Here is a 22000-nt window from a genome sequence, read left to right as displayed (position 1 = left end):
GAACCAGTAAACAGACTGATTAGAGATGGTGTTTCCGGGGTTTTGCACAGGAATTGAACCTGGCACTGGGAGTAAGAAGTCAGCTGTTCATCAGAGGGATGGCTTGTGGAAAAAACTGTTCTTGAGTCTGTTGGTTTTGGCGTGCAGTGCTCTGTAACACCTACAAACAAAACAACAAAACATTGTAAGGACCTTAGACAATCTGCCTACAGTACATGTACCAAACCAACCTACAGTAAACATACTGTATAATACATGCAATGAGGATGACAACACCACTTGTCTCAGGACTACAGACCACAGCTGACAGCTCTGTTTTTCTGAAAAACTCCTTCCTTTGTTGCCTTCCATCTTTGTTATTTTATTTTCATATTCTGTCCTTCAGTGTGTTGATTATTACACACATTTTCACAAAGTTAATTTGAGTCAAATTTAATAGATTTTCAAACATTGCTTTGCTTTTTTCGGTAAACTTTATGAATACTTACTATTAGTATATCACTACTTATACTTCAGGTTAGTGTTTACAGGAAATTTGTTTTACAAATAATAATGTGCCAGATAATTTTCAGTATTGTCAAGCACAGTGTTTTAATGAAGCAAGTGTTTTCGCAAATTAGTTAATTCTCAATTCTCTTTCCTCTGCTATACAGTGGTGTGAAAAAGTGTTTGCCCCCTTCCTCATTTCCTGTTCCTTTGCATGTTTTGTCACACTTAAGTGTTTCGGAAGATCAAACCAATTTAACAATTTCAAGGACAGCACAAGTAACACAAAATGCAATTTGTAAATGAAGGTGTTTATTATTAAAGGTGAAAAAAAATCCAAACCATCATGGCCCTGTGTAGAAAAGTGATTGCCCCCTAAACTAATACTGGTGGGCCACCCTTAGCAGCAACAACTGCAACCAAGCGTTTGCAATACGTGCAATGAGGCTTTACAGCGTCTCTGAGGAATTTTGCCCACTCATCTTTGCAGAATTGTCCAATTCAGTTACATTAGAGGGTTTTCGAGCATAACGGCCTTTTTAAGGTCATACCACAACATCTCAATAGGATCAATTGCTGTGTTGTTTAGGATCATTGTCCTGCTGCAAGACCCAAGTTTGTTTCAGCTTGAGTACACAACAGATGGTTGACATTCTCCTTCAGTTCTCTTGGTAGACAGCAGAATTCATAGTTCCTTTTATCACGGCAAGTCTTCCAGGTCCTGAAGCAGCAAACACACCCAGACCATCACACTACCACCACCATATTTTACTGTTAATATAATGTTCTTTTTATGAATGCAGTGTTCCTTCTACGCCAGATATACTTGGACACACACCTCCAAAGAGTTCCACTTTTGTCTCATCGGTCCACAGAATGTTGTCCCAAAAGTCTTGGGATCTCAAGATTTTTTGTGGGGAATTGAGATGAGCTTTGATGTTCTTTTTGCTCAGCAGTGGTTTTCCTCCTGAACTCTGCCATGCAGGCCATTTTTGCCCAGTCTTTTCCTGATGGTGGAGGCATGAACGCTGACCTTAACTGAGCAAGTGAGTCCTGCAGTTCTTTGGACGTTGTTGTGGGGTCTTTTGTAACCTCTTGGATGATCGTCGCTGCGCTCTTGGGGTAATTTTGGGCAGCCGCCACTCCTGGGAAGGTTCACCGCTGTTCCATGTCTTCGCCATTTTGGATAATGGCTTCACTGTGGTTCGCTGGATTCCCAAAGCTTTGGAAATGGCTTTATAACCCTTTCCAGACTGAAGATCTCATTACTTTCTTTCTCAATTGTTCCTGAATTTCTTTGGTCTCGGCATGATGTAGCTTTTAAGGATCTTCTGGTGGACCTTACTGTGTCAGCAGCTCCTATTTAAGTGATGCCTTGATTGTGAACAGGTGTGCAATTATCAGGCCTGGGGTGGCTAGAAAATTGAACTCAGGTGGGACAACCACAGTTATAGTATGTTTTAACAAGGGGGGCAATCACTTTTTCACACAGGGCCATGATGGTTTGATTTTTTTTTCACCTTTAATAATAAAACACCTTCATTTACAAATTGCATTTTGTGTTTACTTGTGTTGTCCTGACTTTGTTAAATTGGTTTGATGTTCCGAAACACTTAAGTGTGACAAACATGCAAAGGAACAGGAAATGGAAGGGGGCAAACACTTTTTCACACCACTGTATGTGCCCTGTGCTGTTAGAGAGTTCATGCCGTTAACTATATTAAACAGGGGATTAACGCCCGGGGCTTTGGGTCTCAAGTAATAGCAGACGGAAATACTGATCAAAGGCCTTTAACTGTGCCGTGGGTGTTCAGGCTGCCTCTGTCTGCTTCTCTGCATTTCAAGAAGATGGGGCTTGGAGGCAGGGGCGCTGGGGCAGACAGGCAGTGCAGGAGCTTTCTGTAGAGTTACTCCTGATTGGACAGATGAAGGTTGCTATGCATAGTTAGGGCAGGATACACAGTTCAGAGAGGGGCAGGAGAGCAGTTGTTGCTGCAGGTTGGTTGCACCAGTGACCTAGCAGCCAAGCGTACAGTAGGTGTGTGTGTGTGTGTGTGTGTGTGTGTGGTGTGTGTGTGTGTTGTGTTGTGTGGTGTGTGTGTGTTGGTGTGTGTGTGTGTGTGTTTGTGTGTGTGTTGTGTGTGTGTGTTGTGTGTGTGTGTGTGGTGTGTGTGTTGTTGTTGAAGATCCCCCCATCAGGGGGAGGCTCCATTCCCTTCCTGCTGTGTCCCTAAGGACCTGTCTAACACTTCCTCCAGGTTGCCCCACATCCTTACTCTCTGTTGTCAGAACCGCTCAGCAGTAGGCGCCTCTCATTAGATGCACTTTTAATCAGGAGCATTATACAGCCTCCTATTAAGAAAAGCATTAGTTATACATGTACATGCTTATGGGTTGTAGATTTTGAAGAGGATGCATTACAGTTATTGATATATGAGGCATTTTGTGCTCAAGTATCAGAGCGTGTGATCATTTTCTGAATTGATTGGGGTGTTAAATCTCCATGTAAGTTTGATTGAGTGCACATTATGCTTAATATTTAAGATGTACCTCAATAGTGAGGTCCAACCAGGTTCCGCAAGGAAAAACTCTACACACATCACTTTCCTGAAAAATAAATACAGTTTATGCTTAACATTGACCTAGAAAGGTGTGTATAATGAGCTTCAGGTCTATGCTTAATAAATCACTGCTAATAAAATGTGTGCTTTATATTCACTCTCATGTATTGTACTTATTGCATTATATTTATCTGCAGTCATTAGGTAGTTGGGGGATGCCTGCTACCTGCAGCAGTTGTAAATTTACATCAGCCTTAACTATGCCTCTTTTACATGCTCTTACAAGATCGTTACAACAGTAACTAAAACTACTACTGATAATACTCCTCCTACAACCACTATCTCATATTTTGTGAAACATAAACACGTCTGGAAGAACGGCTAGTTCTTAACATGAAAACCCAGTGAAAGTGTGGTCATAATTTTTAAAAATATCTGTGTTCTGCAGATGGAAGTCATGTCAGGCATCACCAAAAAAAATGTAAGAGTAGCATTTAAACACACTTTACGTTGGTGGTTAACACATTTGAGAATCCTGCTACGCCACTTTTCAAGTCAAAGTCAACTTCGCTGCATCAATTTGCAAGTTCCTCCATTATCTGCTGCTGGCAGAATCAGCTTTTTCCAGTTTGGGAGGGGCCGAGGCATACGAAGGAGGGAATGAAAAGCATTTAAAGCAACAGAAGCAGAGAAACCTGGAATGAGTGTGAAATAAAGACGGAGTACGATGAAGGTGTTATGAGGCCGTGAAAGTAGGCTCCCTGCCGATTCTGTGGAGCGATGAGATGAGGCCAAGCCCTGCTCTGGCTAATAAGTGTGAGCAAAGTGCAGCCAAGAGGCTTCAGCCAGTAGCCACACAACAGCTATTATCCGCCTTCCTACCAAAAATCCATGTGTTTCCATTTACAGGGTATTGTTTAAGCTGTGTGTGGGAAGGTTGTTCAGTGTGAGCGTGTTGACACCTCTCTCCTTGTGTCTGTCAGTGCTGCTGGCAGTCTTTAATAGTCTCGTTGAGGTCAGCCTCCTGCCATGTGTGGATAGTTGGAAGTGAAGGGCTGGAATACATGACTACAATCTCGCTCTGCTGACACCCTTCAGAAAGGAGGATGGGGGAGATGAATGTTTCTGTTGCTGCTATTTTGTGGCCTGTAATTGTCTGTAAGGTCTGTAAAATAGGATAGTAGAGCAAAGGACTGCACTGTAATGGCAGGGCCAGGAGTTCAGACAGTCCACAGGGGACTAAGAAGGTGTGTGCTGAGCCAATGAGAGAGAAAAATAGGGATGTTTGTTGTGTGGTTTTGTCTATAGAATACATTCCAATAGTTGTCTACACAACAGCAAAATGTATTTTTTTTCCATTCAAACAGATCCAGTCATGGGTGGAAGGGCCCTGCTGGTGGTAGCTGTGGTGCTATGGCTTGGCCCTGACCTCAGTGGATATAATGGTGCTGTGGAAAATGTCCTGTCAGTTGATGGAGGAGCTGCCTATAGCAGCAGGAAGGAGTGTGGCGACAGGGGCCATGTGTGTTAACCTCTTTCCTTGTCACTTTTTCTGTCCTACCCCTCCTCCTTTCATCGCCACCTTCTTTTTTTCTTTCCCTTTCCGCCCTCCATCCCCCCAGACTCCACTCTCTCTACCTACCCTCTTCTGTGACAAATTACTACTGGCGGTTGATTTGTTGGTTGTCAAAAGTGCTCCTTGTGTTGGCATGAAGGTGGGGTGAGCAGGAGAAGAGGGTGCAGCTTCCCCCCATGCCTGTTGTCATCATCAGTCCCTTGTCCCCCCCCCCCCCCCCCCCCCCCTCCTCTATTCTCTCTCATAAGATTTCATTAGATTAGATGTTGCCCATGTTTAATCAGCTCACACATTAGGTTTCCAACCCTTCTTTTGACAAGGCTGCTTTGATAAGTTCTAGCTTGTGTTAGTAGCAGGAGATGGGCTTGAGGAGAATCTTTTGTTATTTATGGAGGAGGAGCTAGAGGAGGAGCAGAGAAGAAACATGCCTGTGAGAGATAAAGACTATGGCTAAACGATGGATGCCAGTGTTTGTGATAGGCTGGCTAGTAAGCAGCAGCTCCTAATAAAGAAATCTGTATTTTTCTGGATGATCTTATGAATTTGTAGAATAAGTGTCTTAGGAGACTGATGCATAATAGTACACTTAATTTTGCCATTTCTGTTTGGGAGGGAATATAAAGACTCTTAAGGTTCAAAATATTTATCACACTAGCGCTCGACCGGCCGATATTATCGGTCAATATCAGGCATTTCTGGAACTATCGGTATCGGCATTAATAATGACTGATTAAAAAAACAAAATGATTCTGAAAAAAATAAAATATAATCGAACGGACAACAATGTTATTAGTGTTGGCGTTGCATAGTTTGTCCACTAGAGGGCGTTCTATATCATCCCTGTTGGCAACACTGATTCTTTTTTTGTTATTGTGTTTTTGTTTAAAGAACCCTCTGAGCCCGAGACACTCGCCCACGAGTAAAAAAGTACCTCTGATTCATAGTTGAATAATTTTGAACCATACAAGAGCGATTTACCACTTTCGGTTTCGTTTAAATCCTGACGTTTTCGGCTTTACTGCGGTCTTTTCCCCGTCTTTCTAGCTCCTACAGGGGATTTCTATCCAGCCTGGAACTTCAGCCTCTTGGGCTTTAATCCTACTGTTATATCAAAGATTGGTCCACTTTATGTCCATAATTCATCGCGTTTTGGCTCATCTCTGCCGCTGAATTTCGTCAATCTCTGATCTCCCGCTCTGTGTCTGTCCTGTCTATTTTTCAGGAAGTACATGCCCATATATATAAAGGCACCCCTCTTGTATGGAAGCCAGAGGGGACAAAAATGCCTATATACTTTATGGAAGGCCAAATAATGCAATTTTAGACACATATTGCTTGTATAACATTGCTCTGGGTGTAATATCAATAATATGACATTATTATGTTATTATTGGCATAAGTAAATGTCATGAGAGCAAAACGTCTTGATTTTTTTGGGAAAAAATGCATGTATTTTGTCAACTGTATAAGTTACAATGATTATTTCTTCACAGTGTGAAAATGGCTTAGGTTTTACTTATATGTCTCGGATTTCAATACATATCTGGAAGATTCATTTATTTATTTATTTATTTATTTATCTTTAAGGCCCTACAACCATTTTTAACATGCAAGTGACCTCACTGCAACCCAAATATTCCAATAACCCAGTTTGTCCTAAAAAAAATGATGTTCATATCTTGACTGTAGGGTTGATGTTTTACAAGCTTTTTTATAAAATAAATCCAGACGGAAATTAAACTATAAAAATGGCCTCAGGGCCCAGAGTGTTAAGTTTGGTATCTTAAGTTTGTATTTGTATACATTTCATGTATCAGAAGGTTAATATATCTTGATGATCCACTCTCTCCATTGTTGAACCTTGTTTATATTTGCCCTGTGAAGTGGATGATGATTGTGAGCTAAATCCTTAAACAAACCGATTCGTCTTAACTTGGATGAATAGGACAATATGCACCATTGTACAGCTCAATCAGCAAGTAATATTTGAACTGTTGTCTCCCATTAGTGTATCAGTACCTTTTCACATTCAGTAGGTGACTGTTTTTACTCTATAGTCTGACATTCTATGACAATAAACAGATGGTGCTGTCTGTGAAGTGTGTGGAGTCAGACGGGTAGTTTTCTGCACTGACGGCGGTTCAAGCTTAGTCTGAGGTGATTTTATTTCATCGCTGGGTGTTTGCCATTTTGAAAAGAAACTCATCTCCTTTCAGTCCCACTTGCTGCTTTATTCACTAACTGTTTGTCTTTTGTGCTGTTTCCTCTTTTGCAAAAGTAATAGAGTATCAGTTTTCCTTTCAACCCCTGCTATACAGAAGCAAGATTGCTTTGTGCATCACCATCAAAACACAGAGCAGAGTATTGCAATCCACTTGTGTTCAAAAGTCTGAAACCATCTTGTCTCTCTGCCTTTGTGTTAAAAGAGGGGTTAAGCTTTTATCCTATAAATATGGCATGAAAATCCCACTGTCAACGATGCATCCATTCTAAGGCCTGCATTAACATAAAAACGAGGGCTTGTTATACAGTGAGATTTCAATAAAAAAGAACACAAAATGCATTTAATGAAATTCAAATGCTGGGCCCTAGCTCCCTGAATCTCATTAAATGAGCTTTGTGCTGTTTTTTCTTCTTCTCTTTGTAGAAGAGGTCCTCGAGTGCCCTTAATAATGTGGCAGATTTCATCATATTCCTGATTTAAAGAGGACAATGTTCACTTGTTCTTTTCCATGCCAAAGCCAATCTCCACAGATGTACTCTCATGGTTTTTGGATCTGGCTCATGATCATTTTCCATCTTGGTGGTGCATTTTCTTTTTAGTTCCTGAAGTTTTGTTAAGGCTCTCCACTAACCTATTCTCTCCCTCTTTCTCTTCCCCCCCTCCCTTCTCTGTTTCTCCCTCCATAGGATTTGGCTTCATAACTTTTGAGAGTGAAGACATCGTAGAGAAAGTCTGTGAAATTCATTTTCATGAAATCAATAACAAAATGGTAAGTCCACTCATTTTATTTTTCAATTCTAGGTGGGTGTTGAAGGATTAATATTTGATTTCTTATTTTCCTCCTAGTATTAATAGCGGAGGAGGTGGGTGTGTTCATGTTCATATGCACAGGCTAACACACACACACACACACAAATACACACACACACACACACACACACACACTGTGAGTCTCTGGGTCTCAGGGATGGGAAAGCAGTGGTGTGTACTGCCCACAAACCGTGAAATTGTGTGGCTGAGTTCTGCCTGTCAGGCTGAGGGACGGGAGAGTGGAGCCTGTCCCTCTCTGAATCCCTTACCATACACACACACACACACACACACACACACTAACACACACACACACTAACACACACACACACACACACACACACACTCACAGGTGGATATGTCCAGGGATACAACAGGGAAGCTACTGGCAGAGGCAGAGTTCATTAGTCAGGGATTAACACCTTCCCAAAGTCCCAGTGATGCTTGTTTTATTTACACCAGTAATATCGTCATCTCTGAGCACCCTACAGAGATCAGTAGCAGTAGTCAAAGCCATCATGTCTCTTATGATAATTGGCAGGAACCGACTGCAGTTTAGAGAGTGTGACATTATGTCCTCCTTCACCCAGTTCCACCTTGCGGGCCTCTTGAGAGAACCTGCATCATTTGAGCGGTTCTATGGCTACTGATTGACTGGAGGGAATACGTTCTGTCGGGTCCCCTCTCTCGGTGTGTGTTTTCACTCTCTGCCAGCCTCTTTTCCTGAAACTGACTGACTGGCTATCTGACTGACAAGACCAGCGTAGTAGAACCGTGTTCACTTGGGACCAGCCCAGGTCACATATGACCCCAGTATACATCCCTCCGTGTCCCTGCGCTGCATCACAGTCAATGCTTAGTACTGCAACCACCAACAAAAAAAAAGCCAGAATGTGACAGAAATAACTGTATGCGCATGGAAGATATTCTGTCACAATCAAATGTCTCAGATCTTTCTGACATGTTGGCATAGCACTCTGTGAACACACAAATATCACACATCAACATAAAGCACCAGTGCACATGCCAGAGCATCTATTTATGCACACAAAGCAAACCAAATGCTGCCAATGCTGTCAATTTTTGTTTTCAAAAACAATTTACAACCTAGTTCTCCACAATTTGTTATGTTACGAAAATAGCTATTAATTTGTTACCAACAAATCTGCTATCAAACCTCTGGATTACAATTGTACATGCTGGTTTGTGTGTCGCTCGCCAACTTTTACCTTGAAAAATGAGCCTCATTTAAGTCCAAGGCACGGCCTATTTGTAAGAAGTTCTAATTAGATAATAATTGGATTGTAAACACTAGTCCTAATTAGGAATGCAACTTTGCTTAACAAATAGTTGGCCAAGTTAATGTTCAATAATAAAGTAATCATTATTAATTCATAAAATGCATTGTTTTTTTCATTAAAGGATTAGCATTGGCTATTTTCAGAGCACACTAATTATATAAGGTGCTAAATCAGTAGTTCTTTTTAAAAACACACGGGCAATGTATCTCTTTTCTAAAGTAAAGACATAATAATGCAGTCTCTCAAAATTGTTCTGTCAGTAATCAATAAACTGCAAGATAAATAACAAGATCCAACAACTAATAATTTTGTGCCACTCACAGGCCTCAATAGAGAACATAGATTAGATGACAGTAACTAAGGTGGACAGGTCTAGCCCTTATAATCAAAGGCTAACTCATTCTTGTAATATTGACAAAAAACATTGTTTGCTGTAGCGAAAAACGGTAACAGCAAATACCTGTTATACAGTAGAAACTAGGCTTCTCCAATGTCTTAAATCTGCTAAGGTGGAACCTTCGTATGTCACAAATAATGTTACTGTTGCACAAACTTTAATAACTCAGAGAATCTTTGGCGTTTTTGTTCCAAAACAAATGCCACTTAGATGCGAGGTTTCGCATAGAAAGTGTTTTTACATAATTTTGTAAACGTTATTGGAGCTTGCATAAGATAGTGTTGACAAGCATGTGGGAAAATATTAAGCTGCTCTTGTCATGAAAAACATGTATGCTTCTCCCCTGGGTTTATGTTTTCAAAGCTGCAAAATCACCATCAGCAAAGTTGCCTCTTACCTAGTCTTAATGTCTTACCTGCTGTAACATTATAGTAACAATAATTCCCTTTAAAGTACCTTCTCTAAAACAGACACTTTGTCTGGCCTTTTTGCCTTAAGGCATTGTTTATAATAAATAACACTTGCCTTCTATTCATTCTCTTTTTGTGTATGGGTTGAATTGTGCCGCCCATTCATGCCTTGCAACTGCAGTTATTATTATAAGAGAGATATTTTAAAGAGAGAAATGTACAGAAAGAGCAAAGAAATTGTAGGTTATTTATAATGTTTCATTCTCTGCTCTTGTAGCTTGCCAAGACATCAAATCTGTCTCTGATGCATCATCTAACAGTCAGTGTCTGACCTGCTGATGAGTTGCAGTCATAGCAGTTACTATTATTGTTATCAATATTTAGTAAACCCTTTCTACTAAAGTGGCCCCTTTTGGCTAGAAGCTTCAAGTCTCTTGAGTTTATGACCACACGCATGACTGTGATGTGATACACTGTTGTGCATTGTGACATTTTGTACTTCACAGGGTGCCAGAGAGTACATCAGCCGCTACATGACTGCAAAAAACAGTATTCCTAGCCATGTGTGTAGTTACTCCTGAAAGAAAATGACACACATGGAACCATGCGACCCATCTGGGAGTCCCTTAAGAGAAAAGATGAGGGTTATTGAGCGGGGACAGTGTAAAAGGACAGAGTGAGGGCCAGTTTTCTGAGCTTTTGTCACCTTTGTGAGGGGTCCCTCTTGGCAACACCTACTGTTATTACATTTCCTAGGATGCAGGAAGTACGTGCGTCTCTCTTCTACAAAGCGCTGACATCTTGGATGTCAGCAAAGAATGTGGAGTGTGTTAAAAGCATTTTTCAAAGACACTCCCGGTTTTACCATCGTTGCACAAAGGAGACTACTGGTTATCCGGTGTCTGAAGCACCAGCACACGAAATAAAAAATGTCTCCTGTCTTCATCCTTATGAAGTACCATACAGAAATAGACCTCATCCATCCTCCCCGCGACTGTTATCTAAGACAGTTCTTGAATAATTGATGCAGACAGAAATTCCACCCCACTCGGAAGGGTTGTGGATGTACAGGGCACCCCACCTTCTTTCCTTGCCCGGTCTCTCAAGGGCTCTGGCACTGTAGTGGGTCAGTGCCCAATCAGATGTTAGTGACTGGACCTTTTACTGACTTGGTCAATCACCCTGTGTTCATGTGCCACCGAGGTCTCACTCTCAGGAGCACACTGTCACTGTGAGTTGGGCAACATATATAATTAAAAATAGGGTGCTGCTTTGCAAAAAGCTCTCAACCTGCCCCACTGGCTGTACTGACTTCTACAGTACATTGCTCTCACCTCTGTAGACTGTCAAGTCAATTTTATTTATATAGTCCAATATCATGAATCAAAAATTTGCCTCAAGGGATTTTAAGACTTGCCAAGAATGGCCTGCTTTTGCAAATGCAGTATGAGATAAAAAAATATGGATTATGCTGTGTATTGCTACAGCTGTACTTACCCCTGTATTAAAACTAGTAAATATTTTGGAATAAAAATCAATAAGTATAAGATGGCTTGACAGTTTTCAAATATTTTCTAACAGTTTATCACGCACTCTGTTTTCCACATATATGAATGTCTTTAACAAATTGTGCTAAGATAGCACTTTAATACAGCTACGGAAAGGTTGTGAATTACATTCCTTAAGACACGAGTCCCTCTATCAGTTCCCACCCCTGCAGTTATGCATGCGCAGCTAATTCATAATAATACCTATCAAGTATTGGCTCTGATGAGCGAGCAGTGTGCCATTAAAATGGACTCACATTGGTTTTTATTCAAGTGCTTGAAGGTAATGTTCTTTAATTTGTCATTTTTAATATTCAACAGTAGCGAATGATCACAACAGGAGGGAGGAATTTTCTGTTAGTCGTCAATTTCTCACGGTGTCTTCCTGACATGACCAACCAATTACCCTGCCGAGGAGCCGAATAAGCTCTGACTCTTCCAGTAAAATACTAATACAGGGCACACGGATAGCTCAGTTGGTAAAGCGAGCGTCCATATATAGAGGTCTACTCCTCGACGCAGCAGGCCTGGGTTTAACTCTGACCTGTGCCCCTTTGCTGCGTGTCATTCTCCCCCCTCTCCCCCCTTTCATGTCTTCAGCTGTCCTGTTTAATAAAGTGCCCTAAACATTTACTAATAAAGGTAGGCATTCATTCATCAGCCTTTAATATATAGATACAGATAAACTTGGCATAGACTTAAAAAAGTCTATACATTTTTAGAACTTTTCTGAACTGTACATACTGTAAACACTATGTAAAAACAAGGCTCAAAACAGGATTCATAATCTTTTTCACCTTTCTGTACAGTGCTAACAATTGAATAATAATAATAATAAGATGAAGAAGTGATTACAGTTGTGAGTGACAATGATACCAATAGTAAAAGGAATGCTAATGTAGAAATTGTAATGCAAGAAAATGAAATTCCTTTTTTATGTCAAACATAAAGCTGTAAAAGAACCAATTTGTTGTTTTCGAGAGACATTCACTTGTAGTATTTTCAGATAATACTGTAGTTTCTAAGATTACATTTTCCAGGAGAAGTGCTTTTAGTTTGACATAATTTGATCAATCTGTGGATGTGATAAAGGTTATGATTTTAGTAGTTTATAGCCTTTACTCTATGTCTATCTAGTGGGTTGTGTGTGATCAGCTAACCAAACAACTCACCAACTTACACCCGTCTTCTGAGTTTGCTAGTGCCAGCTGTACCAGTTCTGCTGCTGTGTGTCAAACTTGGCAGTGCAAACAATTAGTTGCACTGCCAAAGAACATTAAAGTTTACCGCCCTTAAGCTACCATGAAGTCAAGTGTGTATTTGTGTGTGTGACGTTCACCTAGGTTTGATGTTGTATAAATCACCCCTGGAAACACTTGGTTATAGCCATAGAATAAACAAGCTATTACTGTTTTAAAGTAGATTTCCGCAGAGAGAAAGTCAAGTCTTTGGGTGTTGAAATTGTCTTTGACATTTTTTTTTGGAAACTAAATGTGTTAGAACATCAAATGCCTAATGAGGAAGTAGGACCACCCTTCAGTGGAGTTTCAGTCCCTTGTGGAGTGCTGATTTACAGGTTCTGGACTGTAAGTAATTGGATGTTTACCCTCGTTGAAGAAGGAATGCTTTGAGGAATGAAGGAGGTGGAAATCCAGTGCTCACTCTTCACTCCAGGATGTCCCATAAAAGACACATGATGTTTAAATCTGCTGATTGAGGAGGTGATGGAAGCCATTTGACGTCAACCTGATGATAATGGCATTACTTTAAAATGTGTCTCTCAGTGTGTGTATAGGGACAATATCATCTTGGAATATAGAAACATGACAGTTTTGGCACCACAGGGAGCACCTGGTCCTTAAAATGACCTCATATTTGGTAGCTTTTACATAACCATGCAGAGATATCATCAGGCATAATGACTCCTGGGAGATTGCTGGCCATTGAAAGCATCATTTTGCTTTATCCAGAACTTCTACCCATTACAATACATCCCGATTCTTTTTATTGACCATGGATACAAACATTTCAGAATGAAATGGCTGCAGTCAATACTGTCTCGTCATAAAATACATGAAATACAGTTGATTTGACTGCTTTGCAGAAGTCTAAAAGTATGACTCAAAGTAACAGATATTGAGTACTTGGAGGCTTGAAATATTTATTGTTGGACCCAAATGGAGAACAGAAGTTTTGGGGCGAAGAGAAACTTCTAAAAATAAGGTGCGGGTCAGTCCTGACTTTAGGACTCCCAAGTTTTTGGTCTAAGAGTAATTCACAAAGTATGGTCCTAAGAGAAGTTAAAGGTAATCCAGACTAAGGCCGGCCACACACTGGCTGCGTCGTGCAATCGTGGCGTTTCTGTTGCGTGTCAGATGCATGGATTATTCAATGTCCTAATTACGGATTTCTGCTAAAACTGATCACATTCAATTAGCATGAAAACATATCCCAGAGAACTATACAGCAAAAACAACGGAAAAGGCAGAGCAATAGACATTTAGGTGGAATAGGCAGTTTTAAACCGATGTGTTTTTAGTTGAGACTTGAAATGGGGGAATGAATCAATGTTTCTGAGTTTAAATATCTCAAATATCTCAGCCATCTGTCAGAATTATTAATCAAAATTAGTTTGGTGGTATATTAAGTCTACTACAACCCCAATTAAATTGAAAGAAATTAAGGTCTGGTGGTTATCACAGGATTTTCAGGAACAAATGATGCCATATGTAGAACAGCCATATGAAAGTATGAATATCTTAATATTTTATTTAGTTTCATGTATGAAATCAATGACAGTTTGCAAAACATTATATATATTTAAGATGTTTTGTATTACGCCTACCTACTAACTAATTACTGTAGACTCAATGAGTAAGTTCATCCATGAAACATGATTTCATCCGTAGCAACAGGGCCAATCTGCTCCTTCTTTTATCATAGAAGTTATCTCTGTTCCTTGGTAAAATAATTTCTCTTAAGAGAAACCTCTTAGTTTGAAACTGTTGTCACTGTTTAGGAGGACTCCTAGTAATACGATACTTTTCCTTCAGACAGGAAAGTATCAAATTCTCTGTAGAAATGACTCCTCCAGCAAAGTCCTATTTTCTTTCTTACTATATATATAGCATAACATACCTGTTAAGGATTTAGCTTCAAACTAATATTGATTAACTTTGTTGTCAGTCATTCTGTTATGTAAATCAACCACTTATTAAATGGTTGTGAGAAGCCTTTTCTTTACGTGAATAATCCCACACCACCATGCCTGATACTGTGCAGTCAGAGCCGTGACATGTCCTAACTATGCAGTCTATGTGTTTTGACTGTTTAGCTGGGAGTGGGCGCTGGAGTAAATGAATCACACAGTTTCCTTTCTTCAGTCTGCCAGCCTACTAACTGAATCCATTCAGTAGTGATGCTAATAGTAGCCGTACACCTCCCCCTCTACACACACACCACACCCACAATACTCGTCCCTGAAGGACAGCCATTGCCAGTCCATCCCGCCCACACCTTCCTGTTATACCTACAAGGTTAATATGTATAGGAGATGTATTGAAAAGGTCATAACTAAAGTGTTTCTCTTCTCTGTATCAAAGGGTTTGCACATGAATACACAAATAAAAGTATATACAGCTCATTTCAACTTCAATATCAAGCTTGGTTATTGGTAGATGGTTATTTTTGAAGGAATAATAACCTCAATAAATCCAGATTTCTTAACTAGTACAAGAAAGTAGCAGAACAACACAACATGTTCTGCAATGGAACATGTTCTACGGACAAATTCTGCAATTTGTTCATAGAGGTGATGTGAAATTGATCAATGATTTAATCGCTTGTCTGTTTATCTCACCCAGAATTTAAAAGCTAACCAAGGACAGGGGCTGCAAAATCCCTTTGCAAGATACCCTAGTTCGAGTACATTACGTATTTTTTTATTTATTTTCCTATTTAACAATGTTTACATAGTACTTTAAAAAGCACAAACAAATGAATAAAATGAACACATCAAGAATCCTAACGACTAAACTTTTAACTGGGCATCATTCCAGTTAGAAGACCTAAACAAAAATACGTGGTATATATGTGTTAAATATGAGCATCAGTAATTACTTCCAGTATCCACAGGCTACTATATGTCAACATCTGTCTCCTTATAGCACGCTGCGTTTGGGGTTATTTCCTGTTGTTGGTTTGGATTACTTTTTACTCCTGACAAACTGGGCTACATGTTGCTTGGACGAGATCCAAGGACTTTTTTTTTAACAGATGTGTGTGGCGTGATGAAGTCAGAATGACTGATTCATTCAAACTAACACAGTAAAGAGTTCCTAGTTGTTGTTATGTAGCCGTTCAAGCAACGGCAATCAGTATTTCAAGTAACTTACTTAATATAAATTTGAAAAATGAAAGAGTTACTTTCTGTTTCCTACCTCCCATCTTGGACTACAGAGTGACACAAATCTCAAAGATAAGCTATCAACTTCAGTATGTCAGTGCAGCGGAGTAGGAGAAAACATCTCGATATATGTTGAGAGCACGCAGGTTGAGGTAACCATACCTTGTCAAAACTGTGTGGCAGCGATTCACTTAACAGTCAGCTGTCAGCGAAAGCAGTGTGTGTAGGGGGGGTGGGGGGATGTGTGTGTGTGTGTGTGTGTGTGTGTGTGTGTGTGTGTGTGTGTGTGTGTGTGTGTGTGTGGCTCTCAGATTGACTGGGTACTATTTCAACAAAATATGATCTGGCTGTGAAGGCAAGGCAGGTTTAATGGATGCCACTTTTCACTGGCACAATGGTGCTCAAACACATCCATTCACAATGTCTACATTGTGGATTGTGATACTTTCCCCAACACTGTGATGCTGCCTTTATAACATCAAGAGTCCAAGATAAGTTACAAAAGCCACAGTTCAGCACTATACTTGCAGTAAAAATGAGAGCTCGTAAATGTAATGTTTTTCCACAGTTCAGTCTGTCAAACTTCCCACATGGACGAATTTGAATCCCGGCATTCACGACGACTGAACCTTTGCGGTGCTTCATTGTCAGGCTCAGAATTGTCTAGCCGTCCTCTCTGTTCCCCTCTCTTTGACTTAGTTCACTCTTGAAAGCTCCTGCCTCATCTCCCTCACACACTCTTGTGTGTTTGAAGCAGGTGAACACCCCCACACTCGCATCACCACAGATCATGGTTCCTGGCTTGTTTTAAATCCACGACAAGAGGCCCTCTCTCTGAATATCAAAGATCCGCATCTGAGAGCATGTAGGCATGACTCACCCCCGGGTCTGTCTTACTCCCAGCAGGCTACCTGAGCGTCCAACTCGTTGGATGTGGCTGGGGCTGCTGTAGGAGGCTGAGCAGACACTGTCTCTGAACTAGACTGTATTTGTCACCCAGCTATGTGAACATGTGAATATCTCAGCAGTGAACACAGATTTCTAACGGACCCATTAGTCCCACCCAATTTCTACTTTCATGCCGGGGGTCATTCCCTGACGATGAGAGCGCCTGTACTCTCTTCAGCACAATGTCAAACCTTTCCAGGCGAGCAAGGAGGGCAGAGTAGCTGTGACAGCTACAAAGTGGCTGAGGGAACTGTGTACTTTAGTTGGTCTGCTTCAAATGAAAAGGCTGCTAACAACAACAAATCACAGCTCTGCAACACAGCAACTTTCCCTCTGTGATAGAAACCTTTTTCATTAGGGTCCCATCTTTTCATTTCTTGCTTTCTGCTGGATACACAGAGCTTGTTGTGCTGTTCATTTAGCACAGCAACTTTGTGCAGAGGTGAAGTTTTATTTGAGTTTGGCGTCTTGAAATAGCTAGTTGTGTGTATCACTGTGCATGTGTGAATTAGTTTTTGTGTGAATAGTAATGTGCACCGCTGCCCTGTCAGAGTTGCGAGCCTATTTTTATGGATACCAGGCTGTACTTTGGTTGAGGTGTACACAGCACTGGCGCAGTAGCCTGTCTTGTGCAGCAGGCCAGGATGACATGTGAATCGCAGCAGCCGAGAAAGCCCTGCTTAAGTGGAGAACGTAGGGAGAAGCAGCCGAGAGCCAGGAGGCAAACAGACAAACAGATGGACAAGCTGATGCCAAGCAGGCAGTGGAGCAAATAGATTGTGCAGCATGGTGAACCAACTCAGCCTAGAAAACCAACAGACACAAGACCATGCCACTCTGTCCGCCGATCATGCTTCTCTATAATTCATCGAGATAGGATAGATACGTGGTAAATAGGACTTTCATCTTCCTCCTTCTCCTCATCTGCCCCTGTCACATCCCTCATTTGATATGTGTCATGTAGGAGGTGGAGATGTCATTCTTGCAAGATGGGAAATGAACAAACCTGTATGTGTGAGAAGTGGAGTGAGAGAAAGAAATGCAGGGGAGAAATGGGTGCTTCGGGTGGAATTGGACTGTGGGGCGCTGGGGACTCCAGCCTAGCAGACATACACCAATATACAGTGCACAAACACAACCATGGATGCACAAAAATAACCATATTGAGTTTTAAAACCAGCTTTAGATTTAAAACACATTGCCCTGGCAAGGGCTTAAGCTCCTTCATGTAACTTAAGTTAAATGAAACATGGAAATGTAGTTTAGAGAGATTACTGCTTTTGTGATTATTCTGTGTTGGATTAAACAAAGAACTGCCTTTCACGAAAAACTTGACATAATGCTACACAGCGGGACTGTGGTAATGGCATTGCAGAACAGAGCTTCTCCTACCTTGATGTCTCAGAAACACTGGGAAAGTATTAAGCTTGTATTTCCCTGAGGCATTGGGCACATGCTCACTGGAGCAATAACCTTTGCTTTAATGCAGGAGGAGCATGATTGTAAGTTTTCCTTGGAGACTTTCCTCTAAAATGTGAGGTGCTTAGATTGACTCAGTCTTGTTTTTCTCTATGGTAAACATCTAGCGCTGTGCAAGTCAAATAGAAAACCGCCCTAAAGAGCTGAGACAGGCCTGTCAGATCTGCCTGGTTGTGTACCTACACAGTCTAATGCTCTGTCTCTGTGTGTGTGTGTGTGTGTGTGTGTGTGTGTGTGTGTGTGTGTGTGTGTGTGTGTGTGTGTGTGTGAACGTGTGTGTGTGAACGTGTGTGTGTGAACGTGTGCGTGTGTTTGTTTGTCTGTCTACATAGGTAGAATGTAAGAAGGCCCAGCCCAAGGAGGTGATGTTCCCACCAGGTACACGAGGGCGAGCCAGGGGTCTGCCCTACACCATGGATGCCTTCATGCTGGGAATGGGGATGCTGAGTGAGTCATACACGCATCTACCTACACAACAACACACACACTCAAACAAACATCCTTTATATGACATACAGTACAGGTATAAGTTTGAAATCATATTTAAAATATCTGCCCGGCTTAACGTTAGGCATACAATTCTTCATTTTTGAACTGACAAAACAATGTTCTACAAGGTTACAAATAAAAACATAAAATGTAAGTCATTTTTCAGGGGTAGGTGCAGAGGAGGTGTCAGACATGCTCGCCATTCAGTCATCAATTTCTACCATCTAAAAAAAATCAACTTATGCAAACTCTTGTCTAGATAGCCCCATTAGGTGGGCGCTGCCCCTAATTAGGCTGCTTCAAGGTGGGCCACCAGTGGCCACTGTGGTCTATTTCTGGTCGAGTCTGGTACAGGCAGCCCCTGGGCATATAGGAGCAGACCAGCACATTAGCAGGCTAAATGAAGAGGAAAATTGGTGTAATGTCATATTAAGGATTCATCACTGTGCCCCCCTTAATGGGTAATGAAGGGGACACACATGTCAGGAAGAGATCTCGTCTACAGGGACCTCAGCTGCTGGCCCACCTCTCTTCATTACCATCCAGCCCATGCCTGTGGCCTTTTTTATTTAACACTATTGCACTCTCTCCCTCTCTCCCGTCCTCCCCACCCGCCCACTGTCTCCTACCTACCTATCTATCTGTCTAACTGTCTGTCTTTCTGTGTGCGTTTCTGTCTGTCTGTCTGTCTGTCTGTCTGTCTGTCTGTCTGTCTCATTTCCTATGCATATCATTTGTATGTGCGACCCAACCAAAATGGATTTGCCCTCACATGAAAGATTTATTTTTTCCTTCAAAGCAAAAGAGACATGCAGCTGATTGTAAGAGACTCATTTTGCCATGCCCTCCCCCTCCCTCTTGTAGCAGGTGCAAGCAGAGCCACAGTCATGCATTTTTATCTGTACCAGGTAACGTAACGTTTAAAGTGCCTTTGAAAGTCGATAGCAAGCCATATTTAGGTGCATTTTATTTAAACAAATTGATAACAACCAGTGACCAATTTTTGAGCTGTGGAATAATTTTCATAACAAGGACAAATAAGGGGCAGCAAAGAAGTTATCTATGTATGTGTCTGTATTTGTGTCCATTTATTTAATTATCTATCCATCTATCTACAGTTGCCTAAACTGTTATTCCAGGGTTGACCTTGTCATGAGACTGATAATACATTTTTGTTTGTGGTAATATAAGACTGGCCAAATGTTTCTGTCAGCTCTACTGTATCCAAGTATTTACCAAGCACAGTGAACTTTTCAGAACTTATTACGGACTAATGTCTCTGTGAAGAGGACAGCACTCTTCCCCTCCACTGGGAGACAGCAGGCAGAAAGGCAGTGATGTGCTCATGTGAGAATATTAACAGCCAACTTGTTTGGAGACACTCTTATCTAAATGAAATTGGAACAAGGACAGCGAAACATTCCTTTATATAATTTGCATTTAGAAAAAGGGGACCCTAGGCTCATTATTTAAGAAAGTGTAAGCTCCTTTTGTGCCAAATCTCATTATAGCCATCCCTAGCTCCTTTGTTTACTGCCTCTAATCGAGGCATTTATCTTTATTGTGTTGTGCCCGATGTATGTTTGCTGAAATGAATACACATTTGAGCCTGGGCGAGGTATGGGTGTACCAGATGGATAATTGATTTTAAAGTGAATCAGAACTGTTGAGCCATAAAATAGGTACATTAGCATGCATATTAATAAGGCAAATAAGAACACTAAGAGGCTGCCACCAGGCTAAGCACAATGACAGGCTTCATTTAGTGAAATGGAAGAAAACGGTTGGTTCTCTTTTTTTCTTTCTTCTTTCTCTCCCACTCTCTTGTTTGTATGCACATACTAAGGGTTGCATGAGAAGGTAGCTTAACTTAGCACGTATCTCTAGCCACTTTCCCAACACTTTCATATTCCTCTCTGTAGCCCTCTCTTTATACACTCGGTGCACACATCTTGCTGCAAATTCTCCAGTTTGTAATATGAAACCCATTGTAATGCAGTACATCAGATGAGGGAAGTTGTTTTGCCATTACAGAAAATAAGGGAGTATGAAAAGCTGCGCTATCTAAGCCAACAATTTCAGTTTGGCATTTATTCTGTTTGACAGTAAGACAGTATCAAACACATAATATCCAATATTTTGCAGACCGTGATAGCTTTTCATTGTATCATATCACAGTTCTTTTCAGACCAAACAAACAATGAAGGGGTTGTGTGAAAGCTATCCATCTGTAACTTCCTGGTGATGACTTCTCATCAGCAACTGATGGAGGATTTATATATATATATTTTTTTTTTCTGGTGTAGCCTCTGTCCTCCTTCATCCATACCAGGTTAAGGTACCTCTCACCACCCCCCTTGCAGTTGCATTTCTTTTTGTCTGCGAGAGAGGGTCTGGGAGAGGCATTTTCCCATTGGGTCAGGAATAAATTGAACTTTTTCATGGACAGCAAACACTGATTAGATATTTATGACCAAGGTCAACCTTTCTGATTCCAGCTGGCACAGGCTCTGAGGCATACAGAACAGAGCATCTACACACATGCTCCAACACACACGCACGCACGCACGCACGCACGCACGCACGCACGCACGCACACAGCCTACATACACACACACTCACACACACATACACACATACATACATACATACATACATACATACATACATACATACATACATACATACACACACACACAGCCTACATACACTCACGAAATTACTCACACACACTAATATGCAAAATATGTTTTGACGCCTGTGTGTGTGTGTGTGTGTGTGTGTATACATACAGTACAGGCCAAAAGTTTGGACACTCATTCTCATGCAATGCGTTTCCTTTATTTTCATGACTATTTACATAGTAGATTATCTCTGAAGGCATCAGAACTATGAATGAACACATGTGGAATTATGTACTTAACAAAAAAGTGTAAAATACTGAAAACATGTCTTATATTCTAGTTTCTTCAAAATAGCCACCCTTTGCTTTTTTGATAGTGCTGCAAACCTGGTGTTCTCCAATGAGCTTCATGGTAGTCACCTGATGGTTTTCACTTCACAGGTGTGCTTTGTCAGGGTTAATTAGTATTTCTTGCCTTATTATGGAGTTGGGACCATCAGGGTGTTGTGCGAAGTCGGTTTATACACAGCGACGCCCTTTGGACAACTGTTAGAATTCATATTATGGAAAGAACCAATCAAATAAGTAATGAGAAACAAGTGGCCATCATTACTTTAAGAAATGAAGGTTAGTCGGTCCGGAAAATTGCAATTCTTTGAATGTGTCCCCAAGTGCAGTCGCAAACACCAGCAAGCACTACAACGAAACTGGCTCACATGAGGACTGCCCCAGGAAAGAAAGACC

The 22000-nt window shown here is 41.0% G+C and overlaps 1 protein-coding gene and 1 long non-coding RNA gene across 20 annotated transcripts in view; one reads left to right on the top strand and one right to left on the bottom strand.

The window, feature by feature from the left end:
* Positions 1-22000, top strand: part of LOC116700939 (RNA-binding protein Musashi homolog 2) — a 253670-nt gene that overhangs the window by 177536 nt on the left and 54134 nt on the right. For all 19 annotated transcript variants that reach the window (XR_004334769.1, XR_004334767.1, XR_004334768.1 and 16 more), the window contains exons 8-9: positions 7534-7616; positions 18477-18591. Coding sequence is in view for 16 of the 19 variants with exons in the window: in XM_032534429.1 (XP_032390320.1) it covers positions 7534-7616; positions 18477-18591 (198 nt within the window). In the remaining 3 variants the exon portion in view is untranslated. The remainder of the gene's footprint in view (positions 1-7533; positions 7617-18476; positions 18592-22000) is intronic.
* LOC116700941 (uncharacterized) overlaps positions 9425-22000 on the bottom strand; it is a 19430-nt gene continuing 6854 nt past the window's right edge. Inside the window, exons 2-3 of the long non-coding RNA XR_004334770.1 lie at positions 18957-18962; positions 9425-9435 (exon numbers count right to left, since the gene is read on the bottom strand). This is a non-coding gene — a long non-coding RNA (uncharacterized LOC116700941). The remainder of the gene's footprint in view (positions 9436-18956; positions 18963-22000) is intronic.

Source organism: Etheostoma spectabile, chromosome 13 (assembly GCF_008692095.1).
Source record: "Etheostoma spectabile isolate EspeVRDwgs_2016 chromosome 13, UIUC_Espe_1.0, whole genome shotgun sequence".
Lineage (NCBI taxonomy): Eukaryota > Metazoa > Chordata > Actinopteri > Perciformes > Percidae > Etheostoma > Etheostoma spectabile.
This window is presented reverse-complemented; position numbering and strand designations above follow the sequence as displayed.